Raw genomic sequence first — 19,632 nt, 5'->3', positions numbered from 1 at the left:
ATGTTTAAATAATTATCTCTCAGTCACTAAGGCTGTGAACTATGTGTGATGAGAACAAAATAATCAAAAGGGAAACACTTCCTCTTTTGAATCTGATCCAACACAATAACAAGTTTCCTCCTGACACATTTTGAGGATTATATAAGTTACAATAAATGTAAATAGGAAATTTCCCATCCATGAGTAATATTTACACCTTTTGCCTAGGAATATTACAGTGTTTAATCATCTACCTTTCTTCATAAAACATCATACTTTTAAAAAGACAGCCACAGCCAGCAGAGAATATGAAGTTTCCTCACAGTCTGAAGAATAGAGGACAAAAATGAAAAGGGAAAAACACTTAGGTTTAAAACCTCTCTGGGTACTTTAAAACTCCTCCCCCCCAAAAGAAATATTCATTCCATTTACTTTAAAATGTAAAATTTGTGCTTCCCGCACAAATTTTGGTACTCTATTCAAAGATTCAAAGTGTGGTTTTCTTTCTCTTTTCTAAAGAAAAGTAGGTCTTTTTTAAAAAAAAGCAAATTCCGCCCCCCCATTTGTTTATTCTGGTAAATTACAAAGGCGTGCTTAGTAACCTCAGGTAAGCTTTCCGAAAGGACAGAGGGTAGCAGCCCAGCAGAGCTGCAGGCTATGATCTAACTTATTTCGGCTGTTTGCTCAAATCCAGAGAGCGACTGAGAGATAGCGAGAGGAAGGCAGGCGCAGCACACTCACCTCCACAATTTCCGTGCAGGAGTATCTTGTCAGACTCTGCTCGGCGGGGTGAACAACTGCGATCTGCACCAGGGTATTCAGCTTCCGATCACGGACGGGAGCCACAAGATCCTTGCAAGCTGGCAATGGCAAAGGAAAGAGAAACAGGAGAAACTAACCCTGTATCTCAGGGGAAAGCGTCTGTCCCAGGGTGGAAGTCAACTTAGCCGCGGCGAGGAATTAAATCTTCTGGGACGGGGGCTGAGTTTACAGAGGAAGTCCCTTGGAAGTACCTTACAGAAATAGGAAGTCACGTGCTGCCGAGCTGAATTGAAAATTCATTTCCACTGACCACATGTGCAGTTCTTGCAAGTCTCGACTGCTCTGGGATCCCAGCTCTAACGTGGAACTGTGCACACACAGCTCAGGGTCTTGAGTGGCTTTAATTAGTCTTTAAACCCTAGGCTTTAATTCACTCTCCTAGACTAAGTCTACGACGTTGGGCCACATCCGGGAAACTTTACAGCTGCTCCCAGTGCACCCTGGCTGCATTAGTTCAGATGTTGGAACCCACAAACTTGGTCCTTATCTATCTGTTCGCTAGAGCTGACCTCCTACTGTCCTACACGGGGACAGACACAGGAAAGAGAGGCTGCCCTATCACAGCAGCACACAAGCCCCAGGCTAGGGGCGGGTGGGGTGGGGGGAGGTTAAAGGGGTTGTCCGTCGTTCCTGTCGGGGATCCCTGCCAAGTCCAGAGGCAGAAATGTGGGGAAAGGATGGGTTAATTCTTGACCAGGGGCCGCAAAAGTAAGAACTTTCCCTTGTGATACCAGGCTCATATTACAGACTCTCCTCACCATACCAAATTTACTTGAATATTTTCTCCTTCCACACATCATTCCCACCATTTGGGGAAGAAAAATTAAAAAAAAAAAAAATTTCTTTACTGCCAGTCTAAGGTCTCCTCCCCCTGTGTTTCCCCATCTGGCTTTGAAATGGTAATTTTACAACCTGCATTTGGATTGCTAAGGATAATGCAAAGAGTCCTCACCAGGGATCAGTTAAGCAGAGCTGGTGGTTGGGGACAGGTGGAGGCTGGGACAGGGGTACTGAGAAGTAGCCCAGGATCCTGGGTTCAAAGTGGGAGTGTGCCTGGCTTTAGACCATCCACATCTCACACATCTGACCAGCGCAGAAAGGGACAGAAGGACCCATGTATTTAAGCTACACTGTGGCTCTGTAGCCCTGCACAGGGCCTTCATCTCCTAGGACGGAGATACTATGGCTTAAACCTAAGACTTGAAAGCAAAGAATATTATAAGTGTAATTATCACCTTTCCATCCTTACAAATCAGCTCATTCGTAGAAGCAGAATAGGATAAAGGCAAAAGCAGGAGTTTTGGAATGGAACAGGCCTGATTTTCAGCTGGTTCTACCAGTTAAGTGATGCTGGGCAAATTATTTAACTTCTTGATAGACCTTGAGATCCTTTTATGCCTATATATTTTGCTACAAATTTTCCTTATTTAAACCACATGTCTCTAACCATACAGGAAAGCATGCATGAAAAAAATAACTTTTTTAGCCATCATTATTTTTGAGGCTGTTTGCCAATTATTTCTTTATTTCTCAAAATGGAGCTTTGAATTACTATTTTGATTTGACATACTAAGAACTAGAGGCTTAGAAATATTAAGTGGTCACATTTATATTACTAGAACTCTCTGGTAGTTTTCTTGCATCATATTCCAGCAGCTCCATTTCTTTTCTTGGCATACTAAATTCCTCTCCTGCACAAGGACGCCTCTCTTTAGAAGACCCATTGCCATAATTCTTTATTGTCTAACCCAAGGGATCTACAATTTTAGAAAATACTGATGCAAGGTTTTGATAATACCAAGGTATCACCGGAAGGGGGAAAAAAAAGATTTAGTCTTTACTGTTCTTTGGTGGTTATTTTGATCATTTCCTCCACTTGCCTAATGAATGTTTAATTTTATCACTCATTCTCTTGGCTTTCTCGTCACAGTATACAGCTCTCCCTCCGTTCACTGATATTGACATATATCTGTCCTTAGATTTTGAAGTTGGAGTCAATTTGTTTCAAACACATGCATCGTTGTCTACTTTCTGCTGATAGCTTCATTTTTACCTTACTAACTTATGACACATTTGCTCAAAATAAGTTACTTCTTTTCTTATTTCTTATCAGGCTTGATTGTGGGCTGTGGTTGTTTCTCAGAAGTGAGCAGCTGTTTCTTCATTTTATCAGAGAACCTCTAAGACTCAGTTCTAATAAAAACAGAAAATCTCCATTAAACTCAAATGTTCTGTCCAACTGCATTTGCAGATCCACCAGTACTGATGAAGTAAAAACAACCATAATGGCATTATCTATTTCTTTATAGTCTAGATCTAAAAAGAGGCAAAGAAAACAACAACAACTAAAGTCATGTCTTAGGCTGCCCAGATCTCTTTTCTGCCCAACAACTCAGATACTTTATTATTCCCTAATTTTACGTAGCAAGACCTTAGGGAAAGACCCTGACATCAGTCAGAATCCCTGAGCTGTATTCCCCGATTCACCATTTTCTACTTATGTGACATTGTCAAACTTGATTTCTTCATCTATTTACCTATTCCTCAGGGGGAGGTAAGGAAGATAATAGGGGATAAATTAGGAGATTGGGATTAATATATACATATTAATTAGGAAGTTGGGATAACATAACATATATATGTTAGTCCCAACAAGGACCTACTGTTTAGCACAGGCAACTCCACTAAATATTTTGTAATAATCTATAAGGGGAGAGATTCTGAAGATACACACACACACACACACACACATACACTAAATTGCTATGCTATACACTTGAAACTAACACAATATTGTAAATCAACTCTACTTCAACAAAAAGTTTTAAAGAAATCAAATACTTTTTATGAAAGGATTTTTCCAGGTAAAATAAAAGTTACTAATATCATTATACTAATATTTACCAATAGCGATGCCAACACTTACCAATAGTGTTTTATTCTTCTGTAAAATGGTTTTTATTGACTTAGTCATGTAGTCAGACAGCTCCTTAAAAGTGGTCACTAGCTTCAATATTTCTTTGGAAATGCCCAACCAGGACATGAGTCATCGCATTTCATAAGGTGAAACCCATACACACTCTGGATCTATACATACTGAAACCATCCCACTGGAGAGGTGATAAATCATGAGTGACTGGATTGCTCAGGGAGACATCACTCATTTGGATCACCATCAAGTCTAACCTGCACAGGAACTTTTCCACAGCCGCTAAAGAAACCTGAAAACTTGTTGTCAGAAATGGAAGTATGTCCTGTTGGTCTTCCAAGTCAAATGTATGCACTGTCATTACCCCACATGAAGCCACTCTAGGAGGGAGTGACCTGGGTAAATGGCCTTCCTCAACTCATAGGACTAAAAAAAATGAAATAAAATAAAAATAAAAATGCTTCCAGGTTTTGCTTTGATTGTCGTGTTTAATTAAAAGTTCTTGACTCACATGGGTAGTAACAGAGGAATGACTCTTTGCAATCATGCATTCATCAGTAGATTTTTACTTTTATTTCTGCCTTTTTACTGGCTTTGTTTTAGACTCGGTGACTTAAAAGAATTTTCAGAGCCCAGTGGAGGTTAAACATACAAGATATTGGTGGGTTGGGATTCAAATGTGTTTGTGTCCACTGAATTGACTACTTTTTAATGAAAAAAGGAAAAATGAAAAAAAAATGAGTAATTTTTCAAACTATAATTTAAAACTTTTCCTTAGGAAAAAAAAAAAATAGAAGAGCCACAAGTGACTATTTTTCCTGTTAACTTTGCTATAGTAACTGGCCACACAGAGTTCACTTTCCATGGTCAGTGCTGGTGAGTGAGATGCTCACAGGCATCACAAACTCAGCTGTGTCCAGGAGTCAGACAGCTCCTGCTCTGCCAGAAGGGAATCCTCAATTGAAGTATAGTGATAAAACTAAATGCAGCTTCAGTATCCCTCCAGGGGGAGGGCCAGGCACTGAGCAAACTGGAAATCCATGCTCTGGCCAAAGAGAGGCCTGCCGTTCAAAATCATTGCCTGAAGAAATAAAAGCCCATGGTGGCTTGATTTGAGGATTTGTCCAAAACCTGAAATCCCGGCCACTGTGTCAGCTAAATCCGTATGCCTGTCTCAAATATTTGAGAATCCAGAAGCTAAAGGACAGAGGTTTTCAGGTTCCTGTTGAGTTAATATTCTATCTATTCCAAAATAATGTTTTTACAAAATATCTATCATTTCCTTCACTTGATATTTATTTTGTTAATTTTTTAAATTGAAGTATAGTTGAAGTTCCCTCGTGGTGCAGTGGGTTAAGGCTGTGGGTAAACCAGCTTTACCACAACAGGTTCAATCCTTGGCCTGGGAACTGGGAACTTCCACATACCTCGGGTGCAGAAAAAAAAAAAAAAAAGAATTATAGTTGATTTACAATTTTGTGTTAGTTTCAGGGATACAGCCAAGTGATTCCATTACACACACACACACACACACACACACACACACACACACAATTTCAGATTCTTTCCCTTGTACATTATTACAAAATATTGAATATAGTTTTCTGTGCTGCATAGTAGGTCCTTGTTGGTTATCTATTTTATATATAGTAGTATGTATGTTAACCCCAAACTCCTAATTTATCCCTCACCCTTTCTTATTTATTTTATTTTATTTTATTTATTTATATTTTTAAGGCCACACCTGCAGCATATGGAAGTTCCCAGAATAGGATTGAATTGGAGCTTCAGCTGCCAGGCTGTGCCACAGCCACAGCAATGCAGGATCCCCAACCCACTGAGTGAGGCCAGGGATCGAACTTCCATCCTTATGGACCCTAGTCAGATTCATTTCCGCTGAGCAACAGTGGGAACTCCTCCCTTTTCTGCTTTTGCAACCATTCTTTCTGAATCATGTCAAGTCTATTGAGTCTAAACAGCCATTCTATCACTCTAGCCAACTTTGGCTAGAAGCCCCAAAAGTCTCAACTCTTCTATCAGAGAGTTTAGTCCCAGCAAAAATCAATTTGAAGTAGAACACAACTGTTGGTTCAGGTGCCTTTAATTTAGCAGCACTGGCCAAATCCTAGTGTTTCTAAGACCTGGACTGGATATGAATAATGCAAACTGGATATAAAGTATGCAAATAAGCAGAGCTGCCTACCATATACTTTCACATGGGCAGTGTCCTGAGCCACTGAGGCAGTACAACTTCAAGATCAACTCCATGCAACTGTCTCTTTTCCTTAAGAACTCTTTGTTTTGTGAAATACAGGTCATGTTTCTTGACCCACTCCATTTCATCTCTCATGTTTATCTTCTGTCATTCAGAAAAAAGCAATGGCCACAAGCAGAGAAGGTGGAAGAGGGGTACTTGGGCAACAATTCCCACATCTCTACAATTCTGTTTTAAAATTAGCCCAAGGAAAGTTGGGCTTAGAGGAGAAACCATACAGTAGAACAAATAGAGGCTAAAGAAAAAAAATTTAACTAGGGATAAAATTGTATTCGAAATCACAATCTAGCCTAAGGCATTGTGTGACTTTGGATAAATGATTCTATCTCTTCCCACCTCTATTGTCTTATCTGTAAAATGGAATCAAAAGGACAAATTTCATAGATTTGTTATAAATGTTATATGAAGTAATATATATAGCATGCTATGCACATTAGAGGCCCTTTTTTATTAAGTTTAATAGGAATATTGTCATACACTAACACAAAAATGGATTTTATCTAGTTAATATTCTTATAGTAATTAAACGCTCAAGATATTCTGGGTTGGTCCTGATTTTGTAAAACCTTATTCTTTTTCAATAAAAGCATTTTATTAAGTCTATACTGGTGGATTTTTTGGTACCTTCTTGTATTCATATAGAAAAATACAAAAAAAAAATTTAAACCCCATACTGGATTATTTATTAATCTTGGAAATCATAGGTATCATTAATATAATGCCTTCTGTGAAATCAGATGTGCACATTTAATTTCACCTCTGAATAGGCACTTCTAAATGAGAAGCCAAATAGCAGAAAGCCTTATTTATTTTCTGTCTGCCGTCAGGTGTACTACACATAAATGGTAAACGCACCCTCTAAGCAGGGATTTATCTGGGAGGTTAGTGTTCCTTTACTTAGAGAAAGCTGGTCCACAGGCAGGCATGTCTGAACAACTGAGAATTCCCTGACCCCTTGGGAAGAACAGACTTGCTCCTCTGTTCTATTCATCCCTTCATCAAAAAAGGAAGACTGTGAATGCTAATAAAGCTTCTTTCCTTGCAATTAAAAATAAATGTTACAGCTCAAATCCATATAGTCTGATAGAAACAAGCAGTCTCCTCTGACAAAAGTCCATTTCTTATATCTGCCTCCCAGACTCTTCATAGGAAAAATGGAAGAGAGAAAGCCATGCCCCTCAAGGGCAAATAAGCAGAGTACAGAGGATGGAGGGCGTCTTGAACAGAAGAGTGGCCTGATTCAAACAGGGATTTAGGGAAATAACCACCTAGCTCCAGGCTCTCCCACTAGCACTCTTCTTATTTTGCCATTCCTAAGCAAACTGGCCATTTCCCTAAAGCTGTGGGTAAAACTCTTTCTGCCTAGATTGTGGTTTTTTTATTTACTTCTCAATTTCTTTTTGTCTTTTTAGGGCTGCATCTGCAGAATATGGAAGTTCCCAGGCTAGGGGTTGAATCAGCCTACAGCTGCCAGCCTACAGCACATCCACAGCAATACAGGATCTGAGCTAGGTCTGAGACCTACACCACAGCTCAAGGCAACGCCAGATCCTTAACCCACTGAGTGAATCCAGGGATCAAATCTGCATCCTCATGGATACTCGTCAGGTTTGTTAACCACTAAGCCATGACAGGAACTCCTACTTCTCAAATTCTTAACATTTGCTCAGGTTTCTCAAAAATGCCACGTAGTATATATTCTTGTCCCCTGTATTCTAGAAAGTTACATGCCACTTATCAACTGATGCGCCAACTTGAGTTGTGTTTGCAGTCCAATAAAATACTGGACTCTGGTACATGGTTTCACAATAACCATTCTAGACCAGTGATTGCATCTATAGTAAGTCAATTCACATCCTACCTAGATAGATATAACACTTCAAAAGCCTGATAAGCCCCTCTAGTTACTTTGCCAGTATAATAGGCTTTCCTATTTTCAGATTCTTCTGACTTTCTTTTCTTTCTTTTTCTTTTCTCTCAAGAGTTTTAAGATAGCAATTTTCTGAAGCCTAGGCTGTCACCCTCTACAATTCAGATCTCCTAAGTGGATTCAGAAGACAATACTGCCTTGTTCCCAATGCTCCTCATTCCATGATAATTCAGTTGTCCACAGTAAAATGGCAGAATCCACAGTGTCCTGGACTCAGAGCCACACAGGAGCATTTCATAGTCAGGAATATGCTATTCACTCTGGAATATTTTCTTAAAGCTATTTCTTAGAGGAGGGTGGCTCTATATCATGCTGAGCTGATACATGTCCATTGGTAATATTCTACCATGTTCATTTCATATTCTCCGTAGAATCTTTAGGAGTCTCTAATTCATTGAGCCTCGTACCACACCGTGCCCTCCCTGTTCATTTTAGTTTATTTTCAACTGACAGAATCTATTTTCTGTAATTTTTCTCATTTGGTATTTTTTTTATCATGTATGTTCTCTTCTGCTATCTCAAATGTCTTTGTTACCATATGTTTCTCTCACAGTCTGAAAGATGAGGTTCTCAAAATCATCACATGTATATTTATACGATTTGGGACTAGTGGGTCAGAAATACATCTCTTTTAACCAACTACAGCTTCCCCCTTCAGTTAAGTAACTATTTCTCAAGTCTTCATAGAAATAAAACAAAAATGTGCTATTTTTCCCTTAACTGTTATGTGGGAGATTTTAATTTACACATACTTCCCTAAAGAGTATGTGAACAACGCAGAGCTGCCAACATAAGAAATATTTTCTGGGAAAATTAAAGAATTGTATAAAAGTTGTGTGAAAAATGGGATTAGAAAATTTGGACTTTATCTTTCTTTTTTTGCTGTTTTCTTTTGTCTTTCAAGACACTGAATTCAAAATATTAGTGTTCCAAATTCAAAATTAAAATCTTACTTTTCAAGAATAAGCATACCCTAATAACTTGAACCAACAGTGTTAATTTCAGGTTTCTAGAAAGTTAGAGGGCAAAACACAAGTCAGTGTTCAAGGTTGTATGATATGAAACCAATCCAAGGAATTAATACACACACATAAAGTCATCCTAATGAAAAGATTCCTTAGACATACTGGAATAATGCTAGATTTTTTGCTTCTCTATTACAACAATAAAATGCTAATATAACAACTTCAGGTTGTTCTCAATTAAGATAATAAAGGAAGCATGCAGAGAAAACAGGAGTGGTTGTCAGGAAGCCTAGTTTACTGCATACTTAATTATGTGCCCACTAGCATTAGACTTAAACTTTGCTCATGTTAGCTGAAGTCCAGAACAATAATGTGCCTATTGCTGCCTATTAATGCTATTTGTTCCATATTCATGTTTTTGATTAATCAGTCAGCCAGATCTGCAGATCACAAGATGTGGCTCACGGATGAAGATTTTTTTTCTTTTTGGCTGTGCCCCCGGCATGTGGGAGTTCCCTGGCCAGGGATGGAACCTGAGCCACAGCAGCCACAGGAGCTACAGCAGTGACAATGTAAGACCCTTAACTCTCTGAGCCACAAGGGAACTCCAAGGTTATTTATTTTTTTATTTATTACCAATAGCTCAGTAGCTTGAGTTAACTTTCTGTCAGTTAAATGCTGTGCATTCTACTCTGCCTTTTCCTCTGCATCTTCAATGGCGACTTAGCCTCGTAAGGAGAATTTTAACACCTGCAACACTCTGATAATAAAATGCAAATAAAACTCAAGGAAAGGATGAGAGGAATACCACAGGGAGGAAGCAGAAGATAGAGTTATTGAGGAATATAGGTAATAATTTGCATGAGAGAATTTAAGAGATTTTGTTATAGAAATATTGTTTCAGAATTCTCTCTACACAGAGATTTGAGCACTACTGCTTCTAAATTTTGTTACAACTGACTCACTTATAAATTAATCTCCTCGATGAAAAAGCTAGATTCAGATTGCTCGGAAATAGGAAATAGGTCCTGAACAAAATTTGTTACTTTTTTCCCCTGTAACAGAACAACGTAGAAATACGTCACCATATTTTATGTGTATTTATGTGTGTTAAATAAAAACATGTTAACTTTTTAAAAAATGGCTGGGAAGATGGAATTCACTCCTACAGTTTTGAACATTATGCTAAAATTAACCATTCAGTACTGGTTCTCAATTTAAGTATCATGAAGAATCTATCGAGAAAGTAAAAATAGAACCTCTGACTAGAACGATGGCTCCCTGGAAAAGATCTTTGATTGTACTCTGGAGCAGGGAAGATGGCAGCTGTAGAGAAGACAGAGTATTTGCATATGAAAAGAGCAAATCTGGTTCAACTCACCTTTGTCAGTACCAGAAGACTCCCATTCTCCAGCTCCTCCCTTACTCCCTAGGCTTCTGTCAAGTCGGTACTCACTTCTATTTTGCCTTGTTTTCATGAATATTACCTAGATGGCTGATTCCATCCCCAAGCAACTGAATGAAAAACAAGTCTGTGCTCAAGTCTCCTCCGTGTTGATATCCCATGCTATGTCATGTAAAGCCCGAACTGGTCTGCCATCAATGGCCTAATATTCTTGGCTCTTTGTGTGCATGTACCAAACCCATGTTCCACTTCAGAAACACGTGCTTGCAGCTTTCTGCTGCTCTTTTCAGAAGCAACATATGTGCTGCTTAAGAAAGGATGAAAATGTTATTCCAAGAATGGAAGCAGGTCCCTCTGAATACTGAAAGAAATATTGTGAGTCAGTTAATGGAAATCTGTAGTGTTAGAACTAGGGTCACAAAAGAGGAAGCAACACAGGGAACAACCTTAAATCTTTTACCCGCCTAGGGATTCAGATGACAACATTTTTCCAGAACTGCCAGTCTGACATAGGATGCAAAGGGATTCCTGTTCAGGACAAGCAGAGCAGCCATCAGTCAATTTAGCAGTACACATGGTTAGTGGGGGAAGGGCTGCTTCCTCCATTCATCTCTGAACCAAAAGATGAGGCCAGTGTGGCTGGTGGAGATAGTTCCTTACAGGATGGGTGGGAGGAAAGTCAGAGCCTAAGTCACCAAAGGTGGGTGGCTAAGGGAATGTGCTCAAATTTGTTGACCTCTGAGGACACAAAATGATGCCTAAGAGGCATTTGGGAGTCTGAGGAAGAATAAAGGAAATTGGAACCTTGGGATGTTGCCTTCAGGGGTTAAGTCTCCTGGGAGAATCTGAGGTCCATTTGTTTGGACAGGAAGTAGCAGGCAAGTTGGAAAGCAGTTGTTTAATCTGGCTAATTTCCCACACAAAACACTGACTCATGGTCCGGGTTTCACCAAATCATGCATGAGGCAAGTTGTTAGACACACTTTCCCCTGAATCAAAATGCTGCAGAAAAATTACATTGTATATATTGCACCCAAGGGCTTACATTTTAGAAGGTGGTATTTTAATTAAGGAAATTTTTAAAATTTCAGTGATATTTTCCCCATAAATGTGTGGGACTTAGTAGTTATATGTAGAATTAACAGTCTTCTGTGAAACTGCCATTTCTAATGTCAACTATTTTAAAGTAGATTTAAAGTATTAAATCAAAGCCCTATATGGATAGATTAGGAAACAAGGGGAAAAGGGAAGCAGGAGAATAGATGGTTCTGAAAGGATAATTGGCCTCTCCTGTTATTGTCTCTATCGCAAACAGTCTCTGTGGGGGAGGGTGGACACATTATCACTCCCCATTTTTCTTGAGTCTCTTGAATCAATCAAATGTGTGTGGGTTTTTTTTTTTTTTCGTACACAAAAGAAAATCTCAATATTCATGTTAAATATGGGCTTGAAGGGTGTCAATTCTCTCATTGTAAGACGGTTGACTCACAGGAAGTAACAGAAGGTTGGTAGAGAACGTAAAGCTAGAAATGACTAGTGAGCCAGGAGACTTGACACAAGAGGAGGAAGACACTGGGTCTGTGGGTGAGAAATCAAATGTGGACTTGAAATCAAATGCTTGAAGGCAGAAAGGGTCTAATTATTCGGAGCAAAATCCACAAGCTTCACACTCTGTGGAAACAGATCAGACAACTTCAAAGAGGGACAGGTTCTCCGAGAATCAGAGTTTAGAGGAAACAAAGAGCACACTTCTTATAATACTTGGGATCTCCAAGGAGAGCCTTGAGCTCAGCAGAGAGCCTGTGAGCTGGAGGTAGATGCTTCATTGCCCCAGCTATGCAGGAAGTTTCAGAACAAAGGAGCAACAGTCGTTTATACTACCCACACTAACCTAGAGAAGAACCAACTTCTCAGCATTCCCAGGACATACAGGAGACGAGGTAAGATGAGAATATGAGACACCTTCTGTTTGAAGGTCTCCTTGGTAGTTCTTTCTTGCTCCCTGCAGGAAATAGTCAAAGGCTCAAGATCACAGGTTCCAGTCCTGACTGCATGACTTTGGATTTGTGTTGAAGTCTCAGTATCCTCCTCTGGAAATGGGGATGATCATTACAGTGATTCTCACTGAGAACATGTGAAGATCTAATTAAATACGTGGGAAAAAGATTTGTTAATTTCCTAATGATGTATTCATAATGTACGTCTCACTTCGATGAATACTAACTCGAACACTGTAAAACTGGAATTCTTATGCACAACTTGCAGATAAGGAATCAGCTTTACAGAGAGGGTAAGAGACTAACCCACAACAATAATAAAATACCATTGAGCAATCATGTATATACTAGCACCGTTTTAGTGCCTTAGGTACCCTACCTCATTTCATCCACAAAACAACCCAGAGAAGAGGAATAGTTCAGAAATGCACAGGGAGCCAGTAGCAGAATCTAGATTCAAATGCTTTGAGATTGGCAGCCCAGCCCATGCTTTCAAATCAATCACATGTAGCATCTGCCCTTGCACTGCCTTCTCTCAGGGTCACATGTGGTAGGCTGAAATCTAGGCTCAAATCTCTGGACCCCAGTCCATCTCTACTCTTTTAGTTGTCTGTTATGCTTCTTGTTACTTATGTATGTATGTTCTTAAGGGCATCTCTATAGGAAAATGGCTTGCTTCCTGATGCTGTCATAACACAGGAATCTTGAAGTTACTTTTTGAAAAATGGGGGCATAAAGTTCTATGCAGATAAACAGCTCTCCAGTTTAGTTATAGGACCCACTTGTTCAGCTCAGCCTATGACTGATTCTTCCTGTCAGTTCTCTCTAGATGAACTCCAAGGGCAGTTGGGTTCTAACCTTCCTAATGTAATTTCCTAACAACAAAATATCCATGGTTAAATAACTGTCTTCACTGCAAATACTAAAATGAATTGCTTTTTACAAACAATTCTGTGAGCAACAATTACAAAACATTTCAAGGGCATTTCTAAATATATAGATTTATTTTCTGGAGAAATGTGAATTCAAAAGCAATGGCATTCATGCTTGCGTTCATTCTGTGGACATTTATTGAATGTCTAAATGTGCATACTATGATTCTAGGTGACAGTTTCATAGCAGTGAACAGGAAAGCAAGTTCCCTATTTTATGGAGCTTATAGTCTAGCAAGACATAAAGTGTTAAAAAAAAATCATTTAGTGTGAATTTTAAACAGGGTGGTTAAATTGATAATGTTGGGGGGAGCATGGATCAAGAAAAGCTTCTGTGATGAAATGACATCTGAGCTGTGACCTAAAACACACCAAGGCGCTAGCTAAGAGGGGGAGGACAAATTCAAAGACCCAAATGCTTGGCCTGTTTGACAAATGAAAAAGAAGAGCAGTGAGGTTGAGAATGAGGCTGGCAGAGTGGGCTGGAAGAATAGCACAGGCAAGATGAGAAGGCTTGCTTCTCGAGATCCTTTAAAGTGTGGTAAGTTATTTCGATTTTATTCCATGTGAAATGGAAGCCATTGAAGGATTTTTAACTAGTGATGTAAAGAAATCATGATTATATTTTAAAAGGATTATTACTGTTTTTCTGTCAGGAAGGAAGTGTGTAGGGGCAAGAGCAGCTGCCAGCAGACCCATGAAGATGCCTTTAACCCACCCAGGTGAGAACTGATGGAGGCTTAGGATTGAACGATATCAGCGACTATGGACAGAGGTGGTCAAATTTAGAGTATACTCTGAACATAGAAATCATAAGACTTGACGGATTGATAGGAAGTTAGGGAAAAAGAAGAATCAAGAAAGAGCCAGGGTTTGAGAATTTGCATAACTGAATGGCTATTGATGCATTTAAAGGAGATGAGTATCACTGGGGAAATAAAATGTTTGGAAAGACAGAAAATGGGAATCAAAAAATCAGGACTTTTTGACGGTTCTTTTTTTTATTATGAAAGTTGATTTACAATGTTGTGTCAATTTCTGCTATACAGCAAAGTGAACCAGTCATACATATATACACATTCCCTTTCTTATATTACCTTTCATCATGGTCTCTCCCAAGAGACTGGATATAGTTATCTGTGCTGGACAATAGGACCTCATTGCTTAACCATTCTAAGCGCAATAGTTTTTATCTACTAACCCCAAACTCCCAGTCCATCCCACTCCCTTAGTCTTAAATATCTTAAGTTTAAAATACCTCGTATGAAGTAAAATGTCTTGAACAAATGACACTGTGGAGTTCAAAGGAAGATAAGGATTAATATTCCAGAGGAAGGGAGCATTCCAAGGACTTGATTCTAAGATCTGATTGTAGACCTCTCAGATATAGAATTAAAGATACAATTAGAAATGTAAAAATGATGTGGATGTCTGGTTAAAAATTTGGTCTAAAGGTGTGTCCCCTCTCATCTATCTTCCTTGATTTACTTTTAAGGTTGGGATATTTTTACTCCTTGACAACAAAATGACTCTTGGTATCTGAAATAACCAAAAGTTCATTTTCCTTCTTTCATCCATGGAAGTCACACAATCCACAGGGACTAAGAGAATGGGCTCTAGAGTGAGCCTGCCAGGATTCAAATCTCAACCCCTTTCAACCTCTTCCTAATTCAGTTTCCAAAATGTAGATAATAATGGTGCCTAATCAGAGTTATTATGAGGATTATATTTGATAAAATTGGTAAAATACTTATTCCAGAGAGTGGCACAGAATAAATATCCAATAAATGTTTTATATCTTAAAAAAAAAAGACCTCTTAGATGAGGAAATGGAGATGTGTACTAGCTAGTTGATAAAGAGAGCAAGGAGATGTTCATACCAAGTGAAGTAAATCAGTCAGAGAAAGACAAATGTCATATTGTATCACTGTCATGAGTAATCCAACAAAATGATGCAAACAAAAGTGGTTACAAAACAGAAATAGACTCAACGACATAGAAAACAAACTTATGGTTACCAAGGGGTAAGGGCGGGGAGGGATTAATTAGGCATCTGAGATTCACGGTTGCATACTACTATGTAAAAAAATAAATAAACAACATCGTCCTGCTGTGTAGCACAGGGAACTATATTCAATATCTTATAATAACCTATAATGGAAAAGAACCTTAAAAACAGAATATATATATGTATATATATGTATATGTGTATATATATGTGTGTGTGTATATCAACTACACCAATTAAAAAAAGATAGAAACAGAAGTTACAAATTTTGGAGACAAAGACTCATAAGTGTTATTTAAAACCATGGACTTTGAAACTGCTTAGAGCAAGAGGGTGTTTAAATTTTTTCAGTATTGGGATAAAACTGACATTCTGAATTTGAGTATGTTTTCACCTGGGAATAACTTTTTTGCTCAAATTGACCTCTGCCATCTTACCTATAGATGACAGCCAAGAGTTATGTCTTTGTCGTTGGTCAAGTAGAGATAACGGAGGAGTAAGGGGAGGAGCCCTTGAAAAGCTTTGGGTTTTCCTGTACCAGACCCATGAGCTCAGGCAAATACTCAATCCCTCCAAGAGTCAGTTTCTGCCCTTGTGAAACAGGGAGAGCACCACCACTGCCAACTGAAAAAGGTCAGGGCTCCAATAAGAAGCATTTGGGAAAAGATGATTCTGTATGCTGGATTTGCAAAGGGACTTTGCTTTAATCCCATTCCACTCTATGTCTCTTTCCCCTGGCCTTGTTCCCAGGTGGCCTCAGATGCATTTTGATGCCATCTGCTCCACAGTAGCCCGAATGACAAATTTCAGACACACGGACAATAGTATCAGGGGATCTTGCTCCCTTATAACCCCAGAGATTTCCTAATGAACAAAGCCATTGGGTAGCCCTGATGCCTCAATGACCCATAAGTAGCAACAGATGTTGCAAAGGTAGCCCTGTTCCAGTGACCAGCCTCTCAGTAATTATACAATGGCGGGAAGAAAGTAATTAGGTAAATCACACACAAAGAGAAATAAACTGCATGGGGCATGTTGATCATGGATGAAAGAGAGACAAAGAAGGTGGAATGTGAACATTAACAACAACAATGACAACAAAACCCTCTAATTTAACAAATAATTTGGTAAATCTATGTGGAATAATCAATTTAGGTCTGTGAAGTTAAACCTCGTCCAAGACCTCCCTTAACAAAATATAAGGTATATTATTCAGAAAGAAAGAAGAACAGACGAATAGATGTAATTTATTGCAAGTGAATTCAGTTAAATGCTAAAGTCCAGGCAAAAAGGAAGAGAGAAGAGATGTTTGTTCTCTGATGTACTTTTCTTTTATTAACTGATGTTATGAATCTCAGCCTCCTGAAGAAGGCCAAGTTAGGATTTAGACCAGTGTCAGGAAGAACGGCTTCCTTCCAGCTGCCTCAAGCCCTGAATCCTGAGTCACCAGAAATGACTACCCCCAGGACAGCCTGGTTAAGAGACTACAATTGGTTGATTTTCTCTTCCTTCAATTAAATCTCTATTTCCAGAGTAAAAAAACATGGTGCAGGTCTTAGATAACCTTTTGTGCTCCCTTCCCCAATCCTGTATTTTTAATAATCAGCCACAAGGAACACGGACTTTAGAATCTTTCTTCTTCCACGCCCAGCTTTATGCCCTTGGGCAAGTGACTGAATCTAACCTATGAAACCAGAATAGTGAGAAGCACTTAGCAGATGTGATGTAAGATCAGAAATAAACCATGAAAAGACACATTGGGGAGATTTTTTTGTATGCAAACTTTTGTATGCAAACTCTGCGTAGGAAGGCAATAGTCAGGGGCACAGAATGGTGACAGAGTCCTCGGCCGTGTCCCATTTAGCCTGGCCTGAGCCTTCCCTGAGTTTCATCTAGCATAGCCCCAAAGCCAGTAAGACCCAATTCCTCCTGATACCCAAATACAATTTGCAAGTGCTAGAATAATGTTTAAAGACCTGCCTTCCTTTAGAATTTTAAAACAAGTTCTAATATATGTGCAACAATTGTAAAGTATTGCAAGAGGACTTTTAGAGCCTTTATTTTTAGAGTGGGATTATAAGTAACAAAGAGGAAAATGCAAATGAGCCTTAAACTCATCACCTCGGGAAATGAGCTGCAGGATTTTGCCTCAGGTATTTTGCTGTTCTCTCTGCCTGCATCTTGGAGACTCTTGTATTCCTCCTAAACTGGCTGAACTCTTGACCATCCTTCCAGACCTGGTCCAAATGCCACCTCTTCTGAGATGTTGTTCCTGATGTCATAGTTATATTTAATCACCACTTGCTCAGTACTTCCACAGTTATTAGCTTATGCCTTTAGTCTGTCCTTGTCACAATCTGCCTGGCCTTATAGCTGTTCGTTTCAATCACCTCCTAGAAATTCATGAGAAGAGAGGGATCAAGAAGGAGGAGGCACAGCCCAACGGTTAAAAGCAGGAGCTTCAGAATCAGACAAAACGCAACTTGGATCCTGACTCTCTCACTCAACTTCCGTAAGATCTTTGGAAAGTTGATCACTGAGAATCTTAGATTTTTCATCTCTCCGTTGAAAATAATATGGGAGAACACGTTTTGTACTCAGACTCCTGGGTTCAGTTGTTGGGCTTATTACTTTACCTGCTTATGTCTTAGTTTCCTTCCCATGAAACAAGGACGATAACAGAGTAATTATCCTATAATGGACTCATCTCATAATGAAATTGTGAGAATTAAAGTAATTAATTTATGTAAATTATTTAGAACAATGTATGGTGAACAAATAAGCACTCAATACATGTTAGCTATTTTTAATGTTATTACCCTTCAGAATTGTGGTTACGGAAAACATAGCACACTGTTTATAAAGAGATAAGCCCAAAGTAGATGCTCAAAACATGGTAGCTATTACTGGGTTCTCTTAGTAGTTGGCAAAATGACTTCTTTTAGAGTGGTCCCCAAAATTACTGTCCAGTAGAATGTAACGTTTTATAAGGAATGTATCATACTATGAGAATAAAGGAAATGACATTCAACTTATAATCAGGCAATAAAATAGAGCAAGCACAGGCCTTGTCTAGTTCTTAGCAGTTGCTTCTCTTAATTGCTTGAATAGCGTCTTGCATCTTCTATGAAGTAATCTTTTCATCAACTGATTATATACAAAAATATACCTCTGTGCTTAGTGTTCCCTTTAGCTTGCCCAGGATACCATGTAGAGGGTAAAAAATACTAAAGAAGATCTAGTAAAATCTTCCATTCTCCCACTGGAGCTTTAAAAAAGTCAGAGCTTTATGATCATTTATAGAACACAGATCAGCAGGAGAGTAAAAGTGTGAACACAGGAGAAAATTGGCAAGTTTGGCCTCCTAGGGTGTTTTTTTTTTTTTTTTTTTTTTTCTTTTAGAGAAACATATAAAACAATGCCTGACTTATAGCAATTCATAAAATATGAATAAATCTGACATGCAGGATAATGAAGGCCTTAGCAAGCTATAAAATGCTGTCCATAAAGAGATGAGATAGTATTTGTGCAGCATGTCAATAGGGCACCTTTTATGCATATTTGCAAATTCTGGACCCAGAAAATTGATCCTATGAGTTACAGAACTTTTTATTTTTCTATCTGGGCTACTAGGAATACAGTGGCTGTATACACAAAACTTAAAACCAGTACACATAATCACATATATGATCCAACAGAAGAATAAAGCACTTGGAATAAGCACTCTATTGAACAAGGCCTTAATAACCAAACGGGACAACCTCTCCTTACTGAAAGCCATTCTAACATTTGAAGTAACTTAGCTAGGGATGTCCTGCCATTGTACCATGACATGATGTTGTGGTGAAACTTAATTTTAATCACTGATTTCTAGGCTGGTATATTAATCATTTATCTGATACAGGTATATAGTGGGTTGCATGCCCACAGCCTTAAAAAAAAAATCCTCCATATCCATAGAAAAAAACAGAGTTTCTGCAAGGGTGTGCTTCAATTTGTGTATTTAGCCACATTATGGCAGAACCGACATGGCTTGCAGAGTGAATGGCAAGTAATTTCCTATAAAGCACTTGGAATCATTTGGATTCTTCGGTGCCATGATTCCAAAAGACTAGGAAGTAGATGAATCAAGAAATCTATTTGAGAACACAGTTTTCATTTATCTTCTAGGAAAATAAGATGGTTGGCTTTGTATATGCAACTTGGTACAATAATAAAAAAGTGGTTATGGCATGTCTTTGTGTGTGTGTGTTTTCTTTTTATTGGCCACATCCAGGCACATGGAAGTTTCCAGGCCAGAGATCGAACCCACACCATAGCAGTGACAAAGCTGGGTCCTTAGCTGCTAGGCCACCAGGAAACTCCAGTGTGTGGGGGGGTTTCCTGCATT

The 19,632-nt window shown here is 38.8% G+C and overlaps 1 protein-coding gene and 1 long non-coding RNA gene across 12 annotated transcripts in view; one reads left to right on the top strand and one right to left on the bottom strand.

Annotated features, from left to right (window-relative positions):
• The window catches only part of INPP4B (inositol polyphosphate-4-phosphatase type II B), a 743,160-nt gene that overhangs the window by 356,169 nt on the left and 367,359 nt on the right, over positions 1–19,632 (bottom strand). For all 11 annotated transcript variants that reach the window (XM_003129178.6, XM_021100667.1, XM_021100673.1 and 8 more), the window contains one exon: positions 721–839. In XM_003129178.6, the coding sequence (XP_003129226.3) occupies positions 721–839 (119 nt within the window). The remainder of the gene's footprint in view (positions 1–720; positions 840–19,632) is intronic.
• Positions 7,538–19,475, top strand: LOC110261981. Its single transcript, XR_002346409.1, has 2 exons — positions 7,538–13,956; positions 17,640–19,475. It is a non-coding gene; the product is annotated as an uncharacterized LOC110261981 (long non-coding RNA).

The sequence above is a fragment of the Sus scrofa genome, chromosome 8 (assembly GCF_000003025.6).
Source record: "Sus scrofa isolate TJ Tabasco breed Duroc chromosome 8, Sscrofa11.1, whole genome shotgun sequence".
In the NCBI taxonomy this organism is placed as follows: Eukaryota; Metazoa; Chordata; class Mammalia; order Artiodactyla; family Suidae; genus Sus; species Sus scrofa.
The sequence above is the reverse complement of the archived record's forward strand: the minus strand, read 5'-3'. Positions and strand labels throughout refer to the sequence as shown.